The sequence below is a fragment of the Melanerpes formicivorus genome, unplaced genomic scaffold (genome assembly GCF_026170545.1).
Source record: "Melanerpes formicivorus ecotype bairdi unplaced genomic scaffold, bMelFor1.0.p_v2 SCAF_24, whole genome shotgun sequence".
In the NCBI taxonomy this organism is placed as follows: domain Eukaryota; kingdom Metazoa; phylum Chordata; class Aves; order Piciformes; family Picidae; genus Melanerpes; species Melanerpes formicivorus.
In genome coordinates this window covers 10,135,747-10,153,745 of record NW_027142376.1, presented here as the reverse complement: position 1 = coordinate 10,153,745, position 17,999 = coordinate 10,135,747, and the positions used below count along the sequence as shown (strand labels likewise).

At 42.6% G+C, this 17,999-nt stretch overlaps 1 protein-coding gene across 10 annotated transcripts in view; it reads left to right on the top strand.

Moving 5' to 3' along the window:
* The window catches only part of SLC4A7 (solute carrier family 4 member 7), a 103,051-nt gene that overhangs the window by 44,153 nt on the left and 40,899 nt on the right, over positions 1-17,999 (top strand). For 5 of the 10 annotated variants that reach the window (XM_068152884.1, XM_068152880.1, XM_068152882.1 and 2 more), the window contains exons 3-7: positions 6,322-6,465; positions 9,909-10,044; positions 12,008-12,168; positions 14,531-14,719; positions 17,467-17,835. In XM_068152884.1, coding sequence (XP_068008985.1) covers positions 6,322-6,465; positions 9,909-10,044; positions 12,008-12,168; positions 14,531-14,719; positions 17,467-17,835 — 999 coding nt within the window. The remainder of the gene's footprint in view (positions 1-6,321; positions 6,466-9,908; positions 10,045-12,007; positions 12,169-14,530; positions 14,720-17,466; positions 17,836-17,999) is intronic. The other 5 variants (XM_068152889.1, XM_068152887.1, XM_068152885.1 and 2 more) reach the window with 2 other exon arrangements.

The following is a 17,999-nucleotide window of genomic DNA, read 5'->3' as shown; positions in this document are numbered from 1 at the left end:
CCCACCTGCAAATGTCCCTTGCAACTGTAATTAACATATGGTCTATGCAATTCAACTTTCTAAGCGACAGGATTTGAGAATTCACACAGATACTGACTTTCTTTAATTCCCTTGTTGATATGGGCAAGAATGTCCATCTTTGTAGGAAACTTTAAAAGACATCTAGCTAACATAAAGATGGGTAGAAAAGAAAGGTCTGTGTGGAACTGCAGTTGCTGGGTAGCCACAATAGAGCACTTTGGATACATGGTGTTGATCTCTCTCAGGACTTGGAAGTGTTCTATTACCACTTTCTTAGGGACTTTGAGGAGAAATGAGAGAACTTAAAGAAGGCACTTTCTATCCTGTCAGTTTTATAGCACTCAGTAAAACTGACCTTTGGAGTGAGACCAGCCATTTGATGGAGACACATGTATCAAGTTCCCAGCATTTCAGTTTGTTTCATACTGATAATAACCTTTAGTAGTAAATACTCTGGTGGATTTGAACAGCTAAGCTGGGATAAAGTCATGTTAGATTAAAATGAACAATTAGCTTTTGGTCTTTGTGTTACTAAATTTAGTACTGGCAGCCTACTAATTCTGTTGATTATTGGTTTAAAGTGGTTCTGTAATAAGCTTTGCTTGAGAGTGGTACTGTGGTGTGTTTGTGTGGATAAAGCATTGAAGGTCACAATTGTACTTTTAGAGCTTTTAAAAACCATGTTCAAGTAAAAGGTTGTGTTCCTTTTAGAAATAGCACTGCTGCTAGTGATACAAATTTCCACCTTTTTATGACTTAATTTAGCAACAAAGAAGGGAAAATTACCTGTCTCTCAGGCTTTTATTTAATTTTTTTTTCTCCTGGCCTGGGTGAACCCAATTTGCTAAGAGTGAAGGGGAAGAAATTGCTGTGTTCATATTTCAGTTTGTTTTTAATGGTAAGTAAATCTTTGTCCATCTCTAGTGTGAATAATGACGCCTAAAGGATCACAGATGTAGTCAGTACAGCTGTTGGTAGTTTTAGAGGACTTCTTAGTGCTTTGCTTTGAGTTAGAATTAATGTTCAGCTTTTATTATCCCTTTTTGTCCTGTGTTTTGGACTTGAAGGTATCTGCAATATGGTTTTGGGTAACTATAGCAGTACAGTCAACAGCATTGAGTCAGTCATCAGCGGGTTTGCGGATGACACCAAGTTGGGAGTGGATGTTGGTCAGTTGGAGGGTGGAGAGGCTCTGCAGAGGGACCTCAGCCGACTGGACAGATGGGCAGAGTCCATTGGGATGGTATTCAACAAGTCCAAGTGCCGAGTGCTGCACTTTGGCTATGGCAATCCCATGCAGAGCTACAGGCTGGGGTCAGAGTGGCTGAGAGCTCCCAAACAGAGAGGGACCTGGGGGTGCTGATTGACAGCCACCTGAATATGAGCCAGCAGTGTGCCCATGTGGCCAAGAGGGCCAATGGCATCCTGGCCTGCATTAGGAATAGTGTGGCCAGCAGGAGCAGGGAGGTCATTGTGCCCCTGCACTCTGCATTGGTTAGGCCACACCTTGAGTCCTGTGTCCAGTTCTGGGCCCCTCAGTTTAAGAAGGACATCGAAACACTTGAACGTGTCCAGAGAAGGGCAACAAGGCTGGGGAGAGGCCTTGAACACAAGCCCTATGAGGAGAGGCTGAGGGAGCTGAGATTGTTTAGCCTGGAGAAGAGGAGGCTCAGGGGTGACCTCATTGCTCTCTACAACTACCTGAAAGGTGGATGTAGCCGGGAAGGGGTTGGTCTCTTCTCCCAGGCAACCAGCATCAGAACAAGGGGACACAGTCTCAAGCTGCACCAGGGGAGGTTTAGACTTGAGGTGAGGAGAAAGTTCTTTACCGAGCGAGTCATTCATCACTGGAACGGGCTGCCCAGGGAGGTGGTGGAGTCACCGTCCCTAGAGGCGTTCAAGAGGAGATTGGACGTGGCACTTGGTGCCATGGTCTAGTCATGGGGTCTGTGGTGATAGGTTGGACTCGATGATCCTCGAGGTCCTTTCCAACCTTAGTTATACTGTGATACTGTGAGTACTTTTGGATTTTCTAGGTTGATATCTTTGAATACCTGAATGCCAAACAAAGGTCTGTTTCTTAAGGAACAGTTTAGTGCAGTCATAAACTGCTGTTTGCAGTAGCCCAACTTGTTTATTGTACTCCCAACTCATGCTCTAGCTCCAAAAAAGAAAACAAAAAAGAGTCAGAGGTTCCTTTTAAACACCAAGGTCTTTCTTGAGGTTATTCCAGTGGAATTACACTGGATTATGCTGCATTTTATTGAATAATTTCTGGAAATCCGCTTGCTCATCAGTTTTAGTCTCAAAATATGCTTGCAGGCGTAGCAGTCTGATGACTTTGCATATATGGAAGTGATTTGGGGAAAGAAGGTTTGGCTTAGGATTTCAGATTTGCCAACAGGGCAGTGTCTGTGTGAGTAAATAGCCATTTGCACAATAGTTGCTGGTGGGCAGTATGAGAGGTAGAGTAGGACAACCCATTGCTAGCCCATTCCTCTGTCTTTGTGGTACCCTAATTGGTTAAGTTAGCAAGAAGGCACTTTTTATAAACTCTGCTTCTGGAGTAGGAAGTAATATTGAATGTTGTAGGTTGTGTATTGACTGCCACGTTGAGCAGTAAGTTGGCAGTAGCTAGTCTGTCTTGAAGCAGCTGTGAGGCACGTGGACATAGCGACAGCCAGAAGGTCAGTTCATTTTGGGTAGGAAAGCAACTTGCTGTGGTCAACAGGTTATTTAAAAAGCATTTTCAGTTTGCTGCTTATTTTAGCTCTGTTTAGGTTAAATTTTTACATGCCCCTTTGCAACATACTGCTCTTCTCCAAATTTTACTGGAAAAAAAAAATGCAGGCTGCGCTCCTTTAAAGGACAGACCTCTTCCTTTTCTTCCTCCATGCAACAAGATGGTCTTTGATTATGGAAATGATCACATTAGCATTTAACATTTTTTGTAACAATGGGGTGAATTGTTTAGGATGGGGACTCTTGAAAGATTTGTATTGGATTTTTGGCTGTTCTTTAGTACAGGAAGCAATGTGGGGGTTTTGTTTTAACTTACAGGAGCGGCATACCAGTCCTAATTTTCAGCAAGTAGAATCTTGAGCGGTTTCAAGTCCCCAAAACTTTCTAGAAAGTAATCACCAGCAGGGTTTTTGTGCAATGATCTAAACATTTGCTCAAAAGGGGCTTGTTATGAATGTTTAAACAAGCTGCTCTTATATCACACCCTGTTTCTAGAAATGTTTTTTTCTTCCTTTTTTTCCAGGAAGTTGTGGTGTTTCTTTTTTTCCTAACAATGAATAAATGTCTGATAAATTATGTCTGATTGACGGCCGCCTAAACATGAGCCAGCAGTGTGTCCAGGTGGCCAAGAAGGCCAATGGCATCCTGGCCTGCATTAGGAATAGTGTGGCCAGCAGGAGCAGGGAAGTCATTGTGCCCCTGCACTCTGCATTGGTTAGGCTGCACCTTGAGTCCTGTGTCCAGTTCTGGGCCCCTCAGTTTAAGAAGGACGTTGAGACACTTGAACGTGTCCAGAGAAGGGCAACAAGGCTGGGGAGAGGCCTTGAGCACAAGCCCTATGAGGAGAGGCTGAGGGAGCTGGGATTGTTTAGCCTGGAGAAGAGGCTCAGGGGTGACCTCATTGCCCTCTACAACTACCTGAAAGGTGGTTGTAGCCAGGAAGGGGTTGGTCTCTTCTCTCTAGCAACCATCACCAGAGCAAGGGGACACAGTCTCAAGCTGCGCCAGGGGAGGTTTAGGCTCGAGGTGAAGAGAAAGTTCTTCACTGAGAGAGTCATTTGTTATTGGAATGTGCTGCCCGGGGAGGTGGTTGAGTCACCGTCCCTGGAGGTGTTCAAGAGGGGATTGGACGTGGCACTTGGTGCCATGGTCTTGTCATGAGGTCTGTGTTGATAGGTTGGACTAATGATCTTTGAGGTCTCTTCCAACCTTAGTGATACTGTGTGATACTGTAAAAAGTCTTAACTCTATGTGTAACTATAGTTTAATACTTGTTAATTAAATATGTAATACCCCCTAAAAAATCCTTGCAGGATGGTAACAGCATTTGCAGTGAGCGACAGGTTACTTGGTTGTACCAGGCATTTTTGAGTGGGATGTGGTGAGTAATGGAGCTGTAGATTTGCATAAGATTGTTGCACTGTGATGACATCATGAACATGGTCGTTGTTAGTGGTATCACCTAGTCATATTCTATGTTAAGCACGTTGATTTATGGTTAGGTGTCACTTTTGCACTAAATTTCTGGGAATTGCATTGCACCTGGTAGTCATGTAGGGTGGAGTTCAGGCGGCCCAGCGGGGGCTGGGTCTTACTGCTGCAAGAAAACTCACAAGAGAAATCTCTTTCCATATACATAGGACTGATGAATGCTTCAACAAATTAATCTTATTTCCACTCTTCCATGGAAATAAATAGCTTTTAGTATGCTTGATTTCAGATTTGGTAGCAGTGCCAATCAGTCGACTCTAATTACAACTAGTGTTTGGAATCTGTCAAGAAGCAGGTCTTACAAGATGAAAAGGAACCTTGGCCAAATTAAACATTGAACATGCTTATGCATTATTGCTGATTTCTTCTCAGTGTTTTCCCTTATGTAGCACTGTAAAAAAACACTGCTTTAAAAAGTGGGGGTTTTGATCTTTTTGGCTTTTCTTGGAGACTAAGTTTGGTATACTGCTGCTTTCTATTTTTTGAAAGCTTTGTAATTGCCAGTGTGTTTCAGTATCCTTATTCTAGTGTGTGTACACGTGCTATATCCACTTGTAACATGCATGCATGTTTACAGTGTCAGCTCCTAGGATTTTGTCTTCTATAAATTCGCTGAGTTTGCAGCTCTCTAAGAGCTGGGAAAAAACCACTTCCTTTTCCTTTTGTTAACGTCAGCCTTCTGTAATTACTCTTGTACAGTATGAAACAAAGTATTTAGTATTAACCTCTAGGCTTGTAGTTAATGTTTCTTTTCCTGAGATTGTTTGCTCAAAAAGGAATTGAAATGCTAATTCCATTACAGCAGACATGGTAGCAATACGTCTGTAACGCTGTCGATTGATTTCTTTTGCCACGTTGTTGATGGGAGGTACTGCCTTAATGTGAAAGGGGAAAACACAGTGTTGAGAGTACACGTTTTAAAGAGTAGTGTGTATTAATTTGTGCATGCGCTGCCTATAAGTCTTAAAAACTTCTAGAGTAGAAACACCCCTCCCCAAACTTCTTAGTAAGTTATTTGATGTTTTGGCATATACTTCCAACTATAAGTTCCCTTATGCTTCTAAGTCGATGCAAAATCAATAGTAGAATTGCACATCAGGTTCACCTAGGTGTGTCTCACATGGTACTTGAACAAATATTGGCAGTTCACACACACAGTATCACACAGTATCACTTAGGTTGGAAAGGACCTTGAGGATCAGCGAGTCCAACCTATCAACACAGACCCCATGACTAGACCATGGCACCAAGTGCCACGTCCAATCTCCCCTTGAACACCTCCAGGGTCGATGACTCAACCACCTCCCTGGGCAACCAATTCCAATGACGAATGACTCGCTTGGTGAAGAACTTCCTCCTCACCTTGAGTCTAAACCTCCCCTGGCACAGCTTGAGACTGTGTCCCCTTGTTCTGGTGCTGGTTGCCTGGGAGAAGAGGCCAACCCCTTCCTGGCTACAACCACCTTTCAGGTAGTTGTAGAGGGCAATGAGGTCACCCCTGAGCCTCCTCTTCTCCAGGCTAAACAATCCCAGCTCCCTCAGCCTCTCCTCATAGGGCTTGTGTTCAAGGCCTCTCCCCAGCCTTGTTGCCCTTCTCTGGACACGCTCAAGTGTTTCAAGCAGAGAAAACTCACTGCAGACTCTAAAGAATGGGTGATTTGTTAATGAAATGAACTAGATTACATCTTGGCAGTGCAACAACTGTCCTGATTTGAATCCCTGCAAATGAGGAGTATCATGTAATTTCTCTGCCTTGCCCTGGTGTTTATCACATTATCTTCAGCCACTGTTACAGGTCAAGCTTGTGTGTCTGTATTACTTGTTTCACAATGGAGTTCTTAAATTGGGCCATATTCTTACCAAATTTCTCAGGGTAATGAGTATAGCACTAGCTTCTTGACACCTGGGAAGGACAGAAAGCAAATAGTAATACTGCTTCATTAAAGGTAGTTTTGCCAAGTACTTTTAGGTTTCTTTTTCTTGAGCTCATCTCTTTGACTAACACTCTTAATTTTGACAGGAAGTGGGTTTCTGTTTAATTGTTTCCTATCAAACTTTCTTGAACAGGCCACAGAGCTGTGTATATTGGAGTTCATGTCCCCTTTGGAAAGCAAGGTCGTCGACGACACAGACATCGTGGGCACAGGCATCACAGGAGAAAAAAAGAAAAAGAAACTGACAGAGAGGATGGTCGAGAGTCTCCATCGTATGGTAAGAAAGCTGTTGAGTAAGTTCACTTTGTCTCTTGAAAATAAACCTTTATTTAGAATAAACCAAACCAGGTTGGAAGAGACCTTCAAGATCATCGCGTCCAACCCATCAACTAATCCAACACACCCAAACAGCTAACCCATGGCACCAAGCACCCCATCAAGTCTCCTCCTGAACACCTTCAATGACGGCAACTCCACCACCTCCCTGAGCAGCCCATTCCACTGGGCAATCACTCTTTCTGTATAGAACTTCTTCCTAATATCCAACCTGAACCTCCCCTGGCGCAGCCTGAGACTGTGTCCTCTTGTTCTGGTACTGGGTGCCTGGGAGAAGAGACCATCATCTGCCTGTCTACAACCTCCCTTCAGGTAGTTGTAGAGAGCAATAAGGTCACCCCTGAGTCTCCTCTTCTCCAGGCTCAGCAACCCCAGCTCCCTCAGTCTTTCCTCATAAGGCTTGTAAACATAAACATGTAGTAACCTCTGTGCTTAAATATTGTGTTGTGCTGTTTATTTCACTATCATTTATATCTCCATATTTAGAATTGGGCAAGGATTTTGTGGTCATGTTTTATCTAAATCATAAGTTGCTGGATTTCATCCAGGTTTCTATGTGGATGTTAAGTGGCCTGCAATGAATAGGTTAGACTAGAGCTTTGTAATACTTGCCTGCAGCATAAAAAGCTTTATTTACATTAGGCACCTTTTTCAGGTTGTGTAGTGTTTTGAACTTATTTGAAGTTAATTTTTGAAATTAGGAGCTGTGAAGAAGCAGGGAGGTTGTAGCCAGGTGGGGGTTGGTCTCTTCTCCCAGGCAACCAGAACAAGAGGACACAATCTCAAGCTGCACCAGGGGAGGTTTAGGCTGGATGTTAGGAAGAAATTCTTCCCAGAAAGAGAAACTGGCCATTGGAATGTGCTGCCCAGGGAGGTGGTGGAGTCACCATCACTGGAGGTGTTTAAGAAGAGACTGGATGGGGCACTTGGTGCCATGGTTTAGTTGCTTAGATCGTGTTGGGTGATAGGTCGGACTTGACGATCTCTAAGGTCTTTTCCAACCTGGTCTGGTCTATTCTATTCTAATTTGATCAATGAACTATTAAAATTGTTACTGTCTCTTAAAATGATAAAGGAATTACATTGCCTTCTACGGTTTAGATTTGGATCAGACGTTGCCCCTTACCTCCAACCTGCCCCTTATCCTCATGTCATGCTCTAAAATGAAATCACACTTAGCAGTTTTTTCCTCAAGACTGCAAACCCACTTTTATTCCTACTGTAATGAATAGGGAAGTTCTGATTCAGAGTTTCACTTTAAGCATAGATACGATCATCTTTCTGTTACTAGGATAATGTTCTACATGGGGTCAGTTCTCTGAAACAAAGGAATTTTCAAATGGCAATACTTCTCACAAGGCTGTTTTTTACCATTCTCCTACAGCTGTTTGTATCATTCATCTTCAAAACTTTTCTTCCTGCACACAAATCAGTATAATTTGATCTTATGTTTGTAGAGCTTAGCTGTACAGGTTCTGAAGCAGCAAGTAATATTCAATAGGTAGAAATTCACTTCTCTCGTGGTGGTTACCCCTCTATCCTGGATACACAGGATATGGCAGGATTCTTAGGGCTGTGTTAGTTTAGGGACAATAATCTGCTGTAGATACTCATTGATAGCAAACGTTGTTTGTGCCCAAGAGCTCATTTCAGAATGATATTATTGGACAATTCCACATGCCAGAACAACAGTGCAAGAGCAGAATTCTGAATGAAATTTTTTAGTAACTCTGACCTCCTGTCTAAATCTAGAAGGTGGTGTTCTGCAGTTGCAGTGTACAGCTGGGCATTCAGACCAAGCACCTGTGAGAGTGACATTTTGGTGAACAAAGTAAACATTTTAAAATTGAGATCTACCTGAACTTTTCTATCTTCAACCTTCCATGAGATAACATTGTTGAACCATTGTAATTTGAAAGCTCTCCCTTGAATTGAAACATCTTTATCACAGTATAACTTAGGTTGGAAAGGACCTCGAGGATCAGCGAGTCCAACCTATCAACACAGACCCCATGACTAGACCATGGCACCAAGTGCCACGTCCAATCTCCCCTTGAACGCCTCCAGGGTCGATGACTCAACCACCTCCCTGGGCAACCCGTTCCAATGACGAATGACTCGCTCGGTGAAGAACTTCCTCCTCACCTTGAGTCTAAACCTCCCCTGGCGCAGCTTGAGACTGTGTCCCCTTGTTCTGGTGCTGGTTGCCTGGGAGAAGAGACCAACCCCTTTCCTGGCCACAACCACCCCTCAGGTAGTTGTAGAGGGCAATGAGGTCACCCCTGAGCCTCCTCTTCTCCAGGCTAAACAATCCCAGCTCCCTCAGCCTCTCCTCATAGGGCTTGTGTTCAAGGCCTCCCCCCAGCCTTGTTGCCCTTCTCTGGACATGTTCAAGTGTTTCGATGTCCTTCTTAAACTGAGGGGCCCAGACCTGGACACAGTATTCAAGGTGCAGCCTAACCAATGCAGAGTACAGGGGCACAATGACCTCCCTGCTCCTGCTGGCCACACTATTCCTAATGCAGGCCAGGATGCCATTGGCCAAATATAGATGTTAAAAATATCTCTCAATCTATGTGTTTATGTTTTGGGTTTTTGGGTTTTTTTTTGAAGTTTTGTTCATAACAGTGAAGTCTGCTGCTGGTATTTGATCAACAAAAATAGTTACATTTTCTTTGTTGAGCTATTACTGACCCTGCTCAACTTGGCATTATACTATGAGTAGTTAGAATATTTCCTGAGCGTTTTACCTATGTAATTTCTACTTTCCTATGCTATTTTCTATACAGTGCTCCATCCATGCAATGAGGAGGTTGATAGTTTTTTCTGTTGAAAAGTCTACTGCTTTAAGAATACTGGTGTCTGGATACCCACAAAACAAACACCAAAAACCAAAACATCAACCAAATTCCCCCAAGAGCAAACAAAAAGCCAGCTATTTAGCATTTTGAACTATTACTTAGGGCAGCCAGGGTATTTGTTTCTGTCCAGTGGTGTTCTTTCCTCCTTTAATTAGTGTCTGTGTCATGATGCTATCATTTATTTTGTACTCAGATTTGCAAACAAGTTTTCAGCCCTTTGCTATGTTAATTTTAACTTTTTAACCAACTTTGCTGTTGATCTTTTCATATTGTTAACCTATAAAAGAACTAAAAGTATTTAACTGCATTGCATGAACATAAATTTCCAGATGCATTGTCTTCAGAAACAGGAACAAGTTTCCAAAGGACCTCCTTTTGAGCAAAAGAAACATCGACATTTCTTTCTCATGTGTCTTCAAGATGATGTTGTGTTGCATATTTCTGAGAGAGAGTGTTTAACTGTGATGTGTTTCAAGCATAATAGAAAGTATGAATACTCTTGCTCCATTTTTTCCTGTTCAAGATACTCCATCCCAACGAGTGCAGTTTATCTTGGGTACTGAAGATGATGATGAACACATTCCCCATGATCTCTTCACTGAAATGGATGAACTTTGCTTCAGGGACGGAGAAGAATATGAATGGAAAGAAACAGCTAGGTATGCTTAACAAGTAGGTTGTTTCAAGGTGTATCTTCTTGTGATTTTAGAATAAACCTTTATTAGAATAAACCAAACCAGATTGGAAGAGACCTTCAAGATCATTGTGTCCAACCCATCAACCAATCCAACCCACCCAAACAGCTAACCCATGGCACCAAGCACCCCATCAAATCTCCTTCTGAACACCTTCAGTGATGGCGACTCCACCACCTCCCTGGGCAGCCCATTCCAATGGGCAATCACTCTCTCTGTATAGAACTTCTTCCTAACATCCAACCTGAACCTGCCCTGGCGCAGCCTGAGACTGTGTCCTCTTGTTCTGGTACTGGGTGCCTGGGAGAAGAGACCATCATCTGCCTGTCTACAACCTCCCTTCAGGTAGCTGTAGAGAGTGATAAGGTCACCCCTGAGTCTATTCTCCAGGCTGAGCAACCCCAGCTCCCTCAGTCTTTCCTCATAGGGCTTGTGTTCCAAACCCCTCACCAACTTTGTTGCTCTTCTCTGGACTCGTTCCAGCAAGTCAACCTCCTTCCTAAACTGAGGGGCCCAGAACTGGACACAGTACTCGAGGTGTGGCCTAACCAGTGCAGTATACAGGGGCAGAATGACCTCCCTGCTCCTGCTGGCCACACTGTTCCTGATGCAGGCCAGGATGCCATTGGCCTTCTTGGCTGCCTGGGCACACTGCAGGCTCATGTTCAGCCTACCATCGACCAGTACCCCCAGGTCCCTCTCTGCCTGGCTGCTCTCCAGCCACTCTGACCCCAGCCTGTAGCACTGCATGGGGTTGTTGTGGCCAATGTGCAGAACCTGGCACTTGGATGTGTTCAATCTCATGCCCTTGGGTTCTGCCCATCTGTCCAGCCTGTCGAGGTCCCTCTGCAGAGCCTCTCTACCCTCCAGCAGATCAACTCTTGCCCCCAACTTGGTGTCGTCAGCAAATTTACTGATGATGGACTCAATGCCCTCATCCAGATCATCAATAAAGATGTTAAAGAGCACAGGGCCCAGCACTGATCCTTGGGGCACACCAAAGAACTGCAAACCAGGTCTAGGTTAGAATTTTCATGACCTCTGTAGTTGCTCACTCAATTCTCCCTCACCAAATCAAATATTTTTTTACTGTTGGTCCAACTTTGGAAGAATCAATATATAGTTTCTCAAGTGTGGCATTGACTTGCTAAAACTGGTCATGCCAAGCATTGTGAAAGGTACAGCTGTGCTTAGTTATAAATACAGGTGTTCAGCCATGGAACACAGTATTTGCTATCTCAGAAATATCTTTGCTCTGTCTTTGCTGATATGTTAATGCTAGGATTTTGTGCTCAAATGTAATAAAATTTGGATATTTGCATATGTTCTTTTTAGGTAATACTTGTTTGGTTTTGTTTTTACAAATGGCACATCTGAATGTTGCAGGGTGCTATGATTACTTTTGGCCCACGTGGGTTACAATTCACAGTCATCATAAATTCTTCTGCATTCAGTACTTCTAATTACTTTATGGCATGCCTGCTTTTGCAGAAATTTAGTTTCTGACTCACTGGTGTTACATAATCGAGATCAATTTATAGCTACACATATTGGTATTACCTAGCTTGTCTGTCTTGGCACTTTTGGAGACCTGAACATGGTATACGATGTGTTTCAGACAACTTTCTCATGCTAATACATTGATTAAATCAAGCTATGCAAATCAAGTAACAAGGCACAATCCCACACAGTTCATAAGAATTTATGACCAGACAGGTATTGTTCAAACCAAAAGAAACAAAATTGATTAAACTAAAACAGGTGAGTGGGATAAAAATGTGACTGTCAGTCAGTTTTGTTGTCTGGTGTGAGCTGACGGGATTTCCTCTACTCTGTCATACAGAAGCCACAGGGAGGAATAAGACTGTTTTCCAAACTGTCTGTCTTCAGGGAGAAATGTAAATATATGCATGTGTCTGCATTTCAGGTGGCTGAAATTTGAAGAGGATGTTGAAGACGGTGGTGATCGCTGGAGCAAGCCTTATGTAGCAACTCTGTCCCTGCACAGTCTCTTTGAACTGCGAAGCTGTATTCTCAACGGGACAGTCATGTTGGACATGAGAGCAAACACACTAGATGAGATAGCAGGTTGCACCAACACTTTAAAAAAAAATACTTTATTCCTAAATTTATAACCAACTTGATGGTTTTGATGATGTGCACGCTTACTGACATTTTCTTCATCTAGCTGTCAAGAGCTGATCCTTACTTCACTTACAAGGAGCTACACTGGATGAGTAGGACCTCCTTTACATATCTTTTACCTTTACATATCATTTACATATCTTTACATGTCATTTACCTGGACCTGAGCAAAGCCTTCGACACTGTCCCGCACCACATCCTGGTCTCCAAACTGGTGACACATGGGTTTGATGGGTGGACCACTAGATGGATAAGGAACTGGCTTGATGGCTGCACCCAAAGAGTGGCTGTCAATGGGTCCGTGTCCCAGTGGAGGCCAGGGACAAGCGGAGTCCCTCAGGGATCAGTCCTGGGACCTGTCTTGTTCAACATCTTTGTGGGTGACATGGACAGTGGCATTGAGTGCACCCTCAGCAAGTTTGCTGATGACACCAAGCTGTGTGGTGCAGCAGACACGCTGGAGGGAAGGGAGGCCATCCAGAGGGACCTTGACAGGCTGGAGAGGTGGGCACAAGCCAACCTCATGAAGTTCAATAAGAGCAAGTGCAGGGTCCTGCATCTGGGTCGAGGCAATCCCAGGCACAAATCCAGGCTGGGCAGTGACTGGCTGGAAAGTAGCCCTGAGGAGAGAGACTTGGGGGTGCTGGTGGACAAGAAGCTCAACATGAGCTCTCAATGTGCACTTGCAGCCCGCAAGGCCAATCAGATCCTGGGCTGCATCAGGAGAAGTGTGGCTAGCAGGTCGAGGGAGGTGATCCTCCCCCTCTACTCAGCCCTGGTGAGACCCTACCTGGAGTACTGTGTCCAGTTCTGGAGCCGCTATTACAAGAGGGATGTGGAGGTGCTGGAGTGTGTCCAGAGAAGGGCCACAAGGATGATCAGAGGGCTGGAGCACCTCTCCTATGAGGACAGACTGAAGGAGTTGGGGCTGTTCAGTCTGCAGAAGAGAAGGCTCCCAGGTGACCTAATTGTGGCCTTCCAGTATCTGAAGGGGGCCTACAGGAAGGCTGGGGAAGGACTTCTCAGGATCTCAGGTAGTGATAGGACTAGGGGGAATGGAATGAAGCTAGAGGTGGGGAGATTCAGGCTAGATGTGAGGAGGAAGTTCTTCCCCATGAGAGTGGTGAAACCCTGGAATGTGTTGTCCAGGGAGGTGGTCGAGGCCCCGTCCCTGGAGGTGTTCAAGACCAGGCTGGATGAGGCTCTGGGCAGCCTGATCTAGTGTGGGGTGTCCCTGCCCATGGCAGGGGGGTTGGAACTAGATGATCCTTGTGGTCCCTTCCAACCCTGAATGATACTATCTTAGGATGAGGTCCAGAATTTGCTTTTATGTTCTAATCCCTGAGTGTGTTCTTTGTTTTTACAGATGAAGTGTGAATATCTGACCAGAACATTTTAGGACTTATTTTGTGCACTTTAATACTATAATTATTAACCATGACTTGTTGATGGTAACTTGATACCATTAGTGCAATTGACTGTTATACATCAGGTATTCTTTTTTCACCACAGCCGATGGTTTCCCAGACTACAGACTTTTTCCTGGTGTGGGCACACTGAGGTGCTCTTTTGAAACTTGTTGTTTGACCACTGATTGACTACTGTTAGATGATGTAATACTTCATCTTCTAAAGCATATGAATTGCATGAAGTTTGTCAGCTGCAGGGATTTAGGTCATCTGAAGGTGACTGCAGAGTTAGGAAATTAATCTCAATAGAATGTGACTTTTATTTTTGTATAGTTATATACTTCCAAAAGGGGCAACACTGGCTTTAAGACTCTGAGGTGTGTTTCTGGTTTTGTGTGGAGGGTTTTCCACTTCTAGTGGAGGGTTATTGAGTACATAGATGCTTCTCCTTGAAAGGGAGTCGCTGTTGAAATTAAATAGTTTCATAGTTTTTGAATGAAACTATGAAACTATGAAACTATTTCATTTCAACAGCGACTCCCTTTCAAGGAGAAGCATCTATCAAGGAGAAGCATCTATGTGCTCAATAACCCTCCACTAGAAGTGGAGAACCCTCCACACAAAACCAGAAACACACCTCAGAGTCTTAAAGCCGGTGAGTGAGATATGAGTATTAAGCATTGATTTGGAATATAGATATGCATATGAAATATAGATGTGAACTGTAGATATGAATATGAAACATAGACATGCATATGAAATATAGATATGAACTGCAGATATGAGTATGAAACATAGATATGGAATACAGATATGCCTATGAAATAAATAAATTAATATGTGTGGGGTTTTTATATATATATATATAAGGAAAATTATTTTTTGGTGTTTTGTAGATATGGTTTTGGACAACATGATTGCCTCTGGCCAGCTGGATGAATCCATAAGAGAGAATGTTAGGGAGGCCCTTCTGAAAAGGCACCATCATCAGAATGAGAAAAAATTCAGCAATCGGATTCCCCTGGTTCGGTCCTTTGCAGATATAGGCAAGAAACATTCTGACCCTCACTTGCTTGAACGAAACGGTGAGATAAGTTGTAGCATCCAGTTTGTTCTAACCTGTTAAATAAAATGTTCTCGCTGGGAGATGAAGGAAAATTCGACTGATAACAGCAGATAAGTGTTTTCCTTCTTGATAAGCAGAGAACTAATGATAACACTGTGTGCTCTTATGTGTAGCTGTGGATGATGTTTCTCTGTATTTTCGAATTTACTCAAACATTCTACTCCTTCCTGCATACATGGCATGTGTTACTGTTTCGAGCTATTGAGATAGACCTATGTTGGCCCTGATGTTATTTTAGGATATGCTTGCATAAAATGTCCAATGTTTGAGGAATTTCAGCATCATGGCATAGCTTTATATGTCTGTCATATAGATCTCCTGCTTGTTTATTCAGTCTTTATAGGAGAGAATTACTTTTTAGTCATGCTACGAGGTCAATAGTGCTGACAATTTCTGTGTTTTAATCCAGTGCAATTATCTTAGTGACTTTCTAATCGTGTTATGCTAATGGTGAAGAAAATACCTTTAGCTAGGACACTTTATTTTTATATTGTTTTGTAGAGAGGGGTATAAAAAACAAACAACAGTTCCAAGAAAGTTATCTTTGTTGGTTTTATAGGTTGTACTATGTCTTTTATTGAACCAATTCCTGAAAATACTCTGGAATATCAATGCATTTACTCCAGACATGCAGATCTAAAGTCCAAATAGCAGAGCAGCATACCTTTATTTTTGTCATTCTTATGCTCTCTTGTTTTGTCTCTGATCTTCATTTTTTGCCTTTGTTTAGTCTGGTGAAAACACAGTACTGATTTGATGAATCACTTCTTGAAGTGAAGTTCTTCTCCTGTCTCAGAACATGTCTTACTGCTCAGAACATGTTCCACTTGCTGGATATGCGTGTTGGGAGCTCTCGGTTGATGCATACTTGGAGCATTCTCCAGGAGATCCCAAGCTTGCTGATAATTTCTGTTAGCTAGTGAATATATGATGTATGCTTAAATATTCCCCAGATTGCTTCAGAAGGGTATCTTTTTCTTCTTCCCTAGAATAAAAATGCAATTAACTTATATAGGAGCATAACTCCTAACTTTACTGTTTTGTTTAGCAAATGTCCAAAATTCCCACTTGGTTTTATCAGTCCTTGAACACTGGTATCACCAATTGCAGTTTTGAGAATTTTGTATTTGTGTTTCCTTTCTTGTCTATTATTTTTCATGCATCACTTCCACTTTCCAGTGTAGTTTTTTTTCTCTTAACACTGTTCCCCAACAAAGTAGGGGATAAATGCTGAAACAAGAAACCAGTGTAATCTGGTGAACATTCTGCCAGTGTATACTGATTTACTCTGTCTTTATAATCCTATGGTTACCCTCTGATAACTAGGTAAACCAAACATCCATATGTGCATAATACTTTTTAGGCTCCTTTTTACACCTGTGTGTGTTAGGCTATCCTCATGATTTATCACAGATAAACTGACAGAAGTCTAGTTAATACAGTAGTGATTAACACAGACAAAACCAGTTTGCTTTACTGGTCCTCTTGTCTTTAACTGTATTGCAGTTTGAGGCTTTTGGTTTTAATCAAATTTATATCTGTAGAATACACTCTCCCATTGAGGGGAGACTGAAGTTTGTGACCTTTAACTAGGCATACTTGATGTGCCTCCTTTGTAAATGGTTCAAGGGTTGTTCAAAGTATTGATCCCTGTGTGCCTAGTATAAATGCAAGACTAAATGTGCCATTTCCTCACTTGATGGCATGGTGTGTGAAAACAGTGCACTTTTCATTTCAAAGGTTGTAGGAGAAGTTTTCAGTACTCCTCTCAAGGAGACTGCCATCTCAGGAAAAGTGTCTGTGATAAACAGGAGGAATGGTATCACTAAACCTTCTAATGGAAGTGCTGATATGAAGGTAGATAGTCTCCCTTCCTGCTTAAGAAGGATCTGAAGTCCATTACAAACATAAATCTGAGGGAGCCCTCAAAGACTATATTCTTTATTAAATTAGCAGGACGTTGAGACTGTGTAGGGCAAGGAAAGTTACAAGGATTTTTGAGAACTGTATGTATTTGGTTTTAGTTAAATGGGGATATTTGATAAGTCACAGCAAGAAGAAATGGCAAAGGAGCTGTGTATCTCATCCTTGGGCCTTCTTTAAAAATTGATATTGAGATTACAGCTGGCCAGGAATCTTCCTATGAAAACAAGAGTGTTGAGTTTCACACAATTAGATATGTTTGATCATGTTCAGTAAGAAATACTTCTATTTGAAAATAAGCTATTCCTTGTATATGATGGGTACATTTAACTCTGAAGCCTTGTGGTGACTTTGGCTGCTAATGCTTTTTTAATGTGTTTTTTGGATGGCATTGAAGTTAGCAGCAATTTGGAATAAGACATTGTAGGAAGTCAGTTTTAATAGATACAATTTTAACCTCTTTTGTTGCTGTTGAGTTTGGTGTTGTGTTTTAGGGTTTGGTTTTGTGTCTTTGTATATTAACAGTTCTTACTGACTTACAGATAATATTTTCTCCCACATGTTTGTGCCATTCTAATCTGTACTCATCAGTAATTTCTGACTTTGCTAGTGTGATATCAGATTTGCTCTCATCTCTTCTCTTACTTGCATGAGTATGACACTTGTCCTGGAAAGCTTGCAATTTTCTATGTAAATTGTTAATGCATATTTATGTCTACATTTCGTGTTTTTCTAGTATATCCCTGTTGCAAGCCTCATGGTGTTTCATTTGTTTTATCTCAGGGGAAGGCCTTTCAGCCTCCCGCCACTCTTTGCGAACAGGTCTCTCTGCCTCAAATATTTCCCTGAGAGGAGAAAACCGTTTGTCACTTCTTCTCAATTACCTTCTTCCTTCTTCAAGAGCTGGGACCCCGGCAACCTCAAGGCATACAACCCCTGTAACTACCCCTCAAAACACACCACCCTCCAGTCCTATGTGCAGCCACCCGCCAACCACAAGTGCCCAGCCAAGTCCACTTCAGGGCAAGGAATTGCTGGTGTCACCTGCCAGTGATGATATTCCTTCAGTAATAATCCACCCACCTGAGGAGGACTTAGAAGTTCAGGAAAGCCAGGAAAAGAAGACAGAGGAAAATGTTGACAAAACACCAGGCAACTATCAAAATTTAAGCTGTCCATGTGTGATGCTCTCTGCATCTGGATCACTTGCATTGCAATGTTTTTGGCACGTAACTTGGGCACAAAGAACTGTAACTGTTGCCTCTGCCTGCATGTTTTATTTCTTCTCAGTTGTGATTGTTTTCTCATTCAGCATT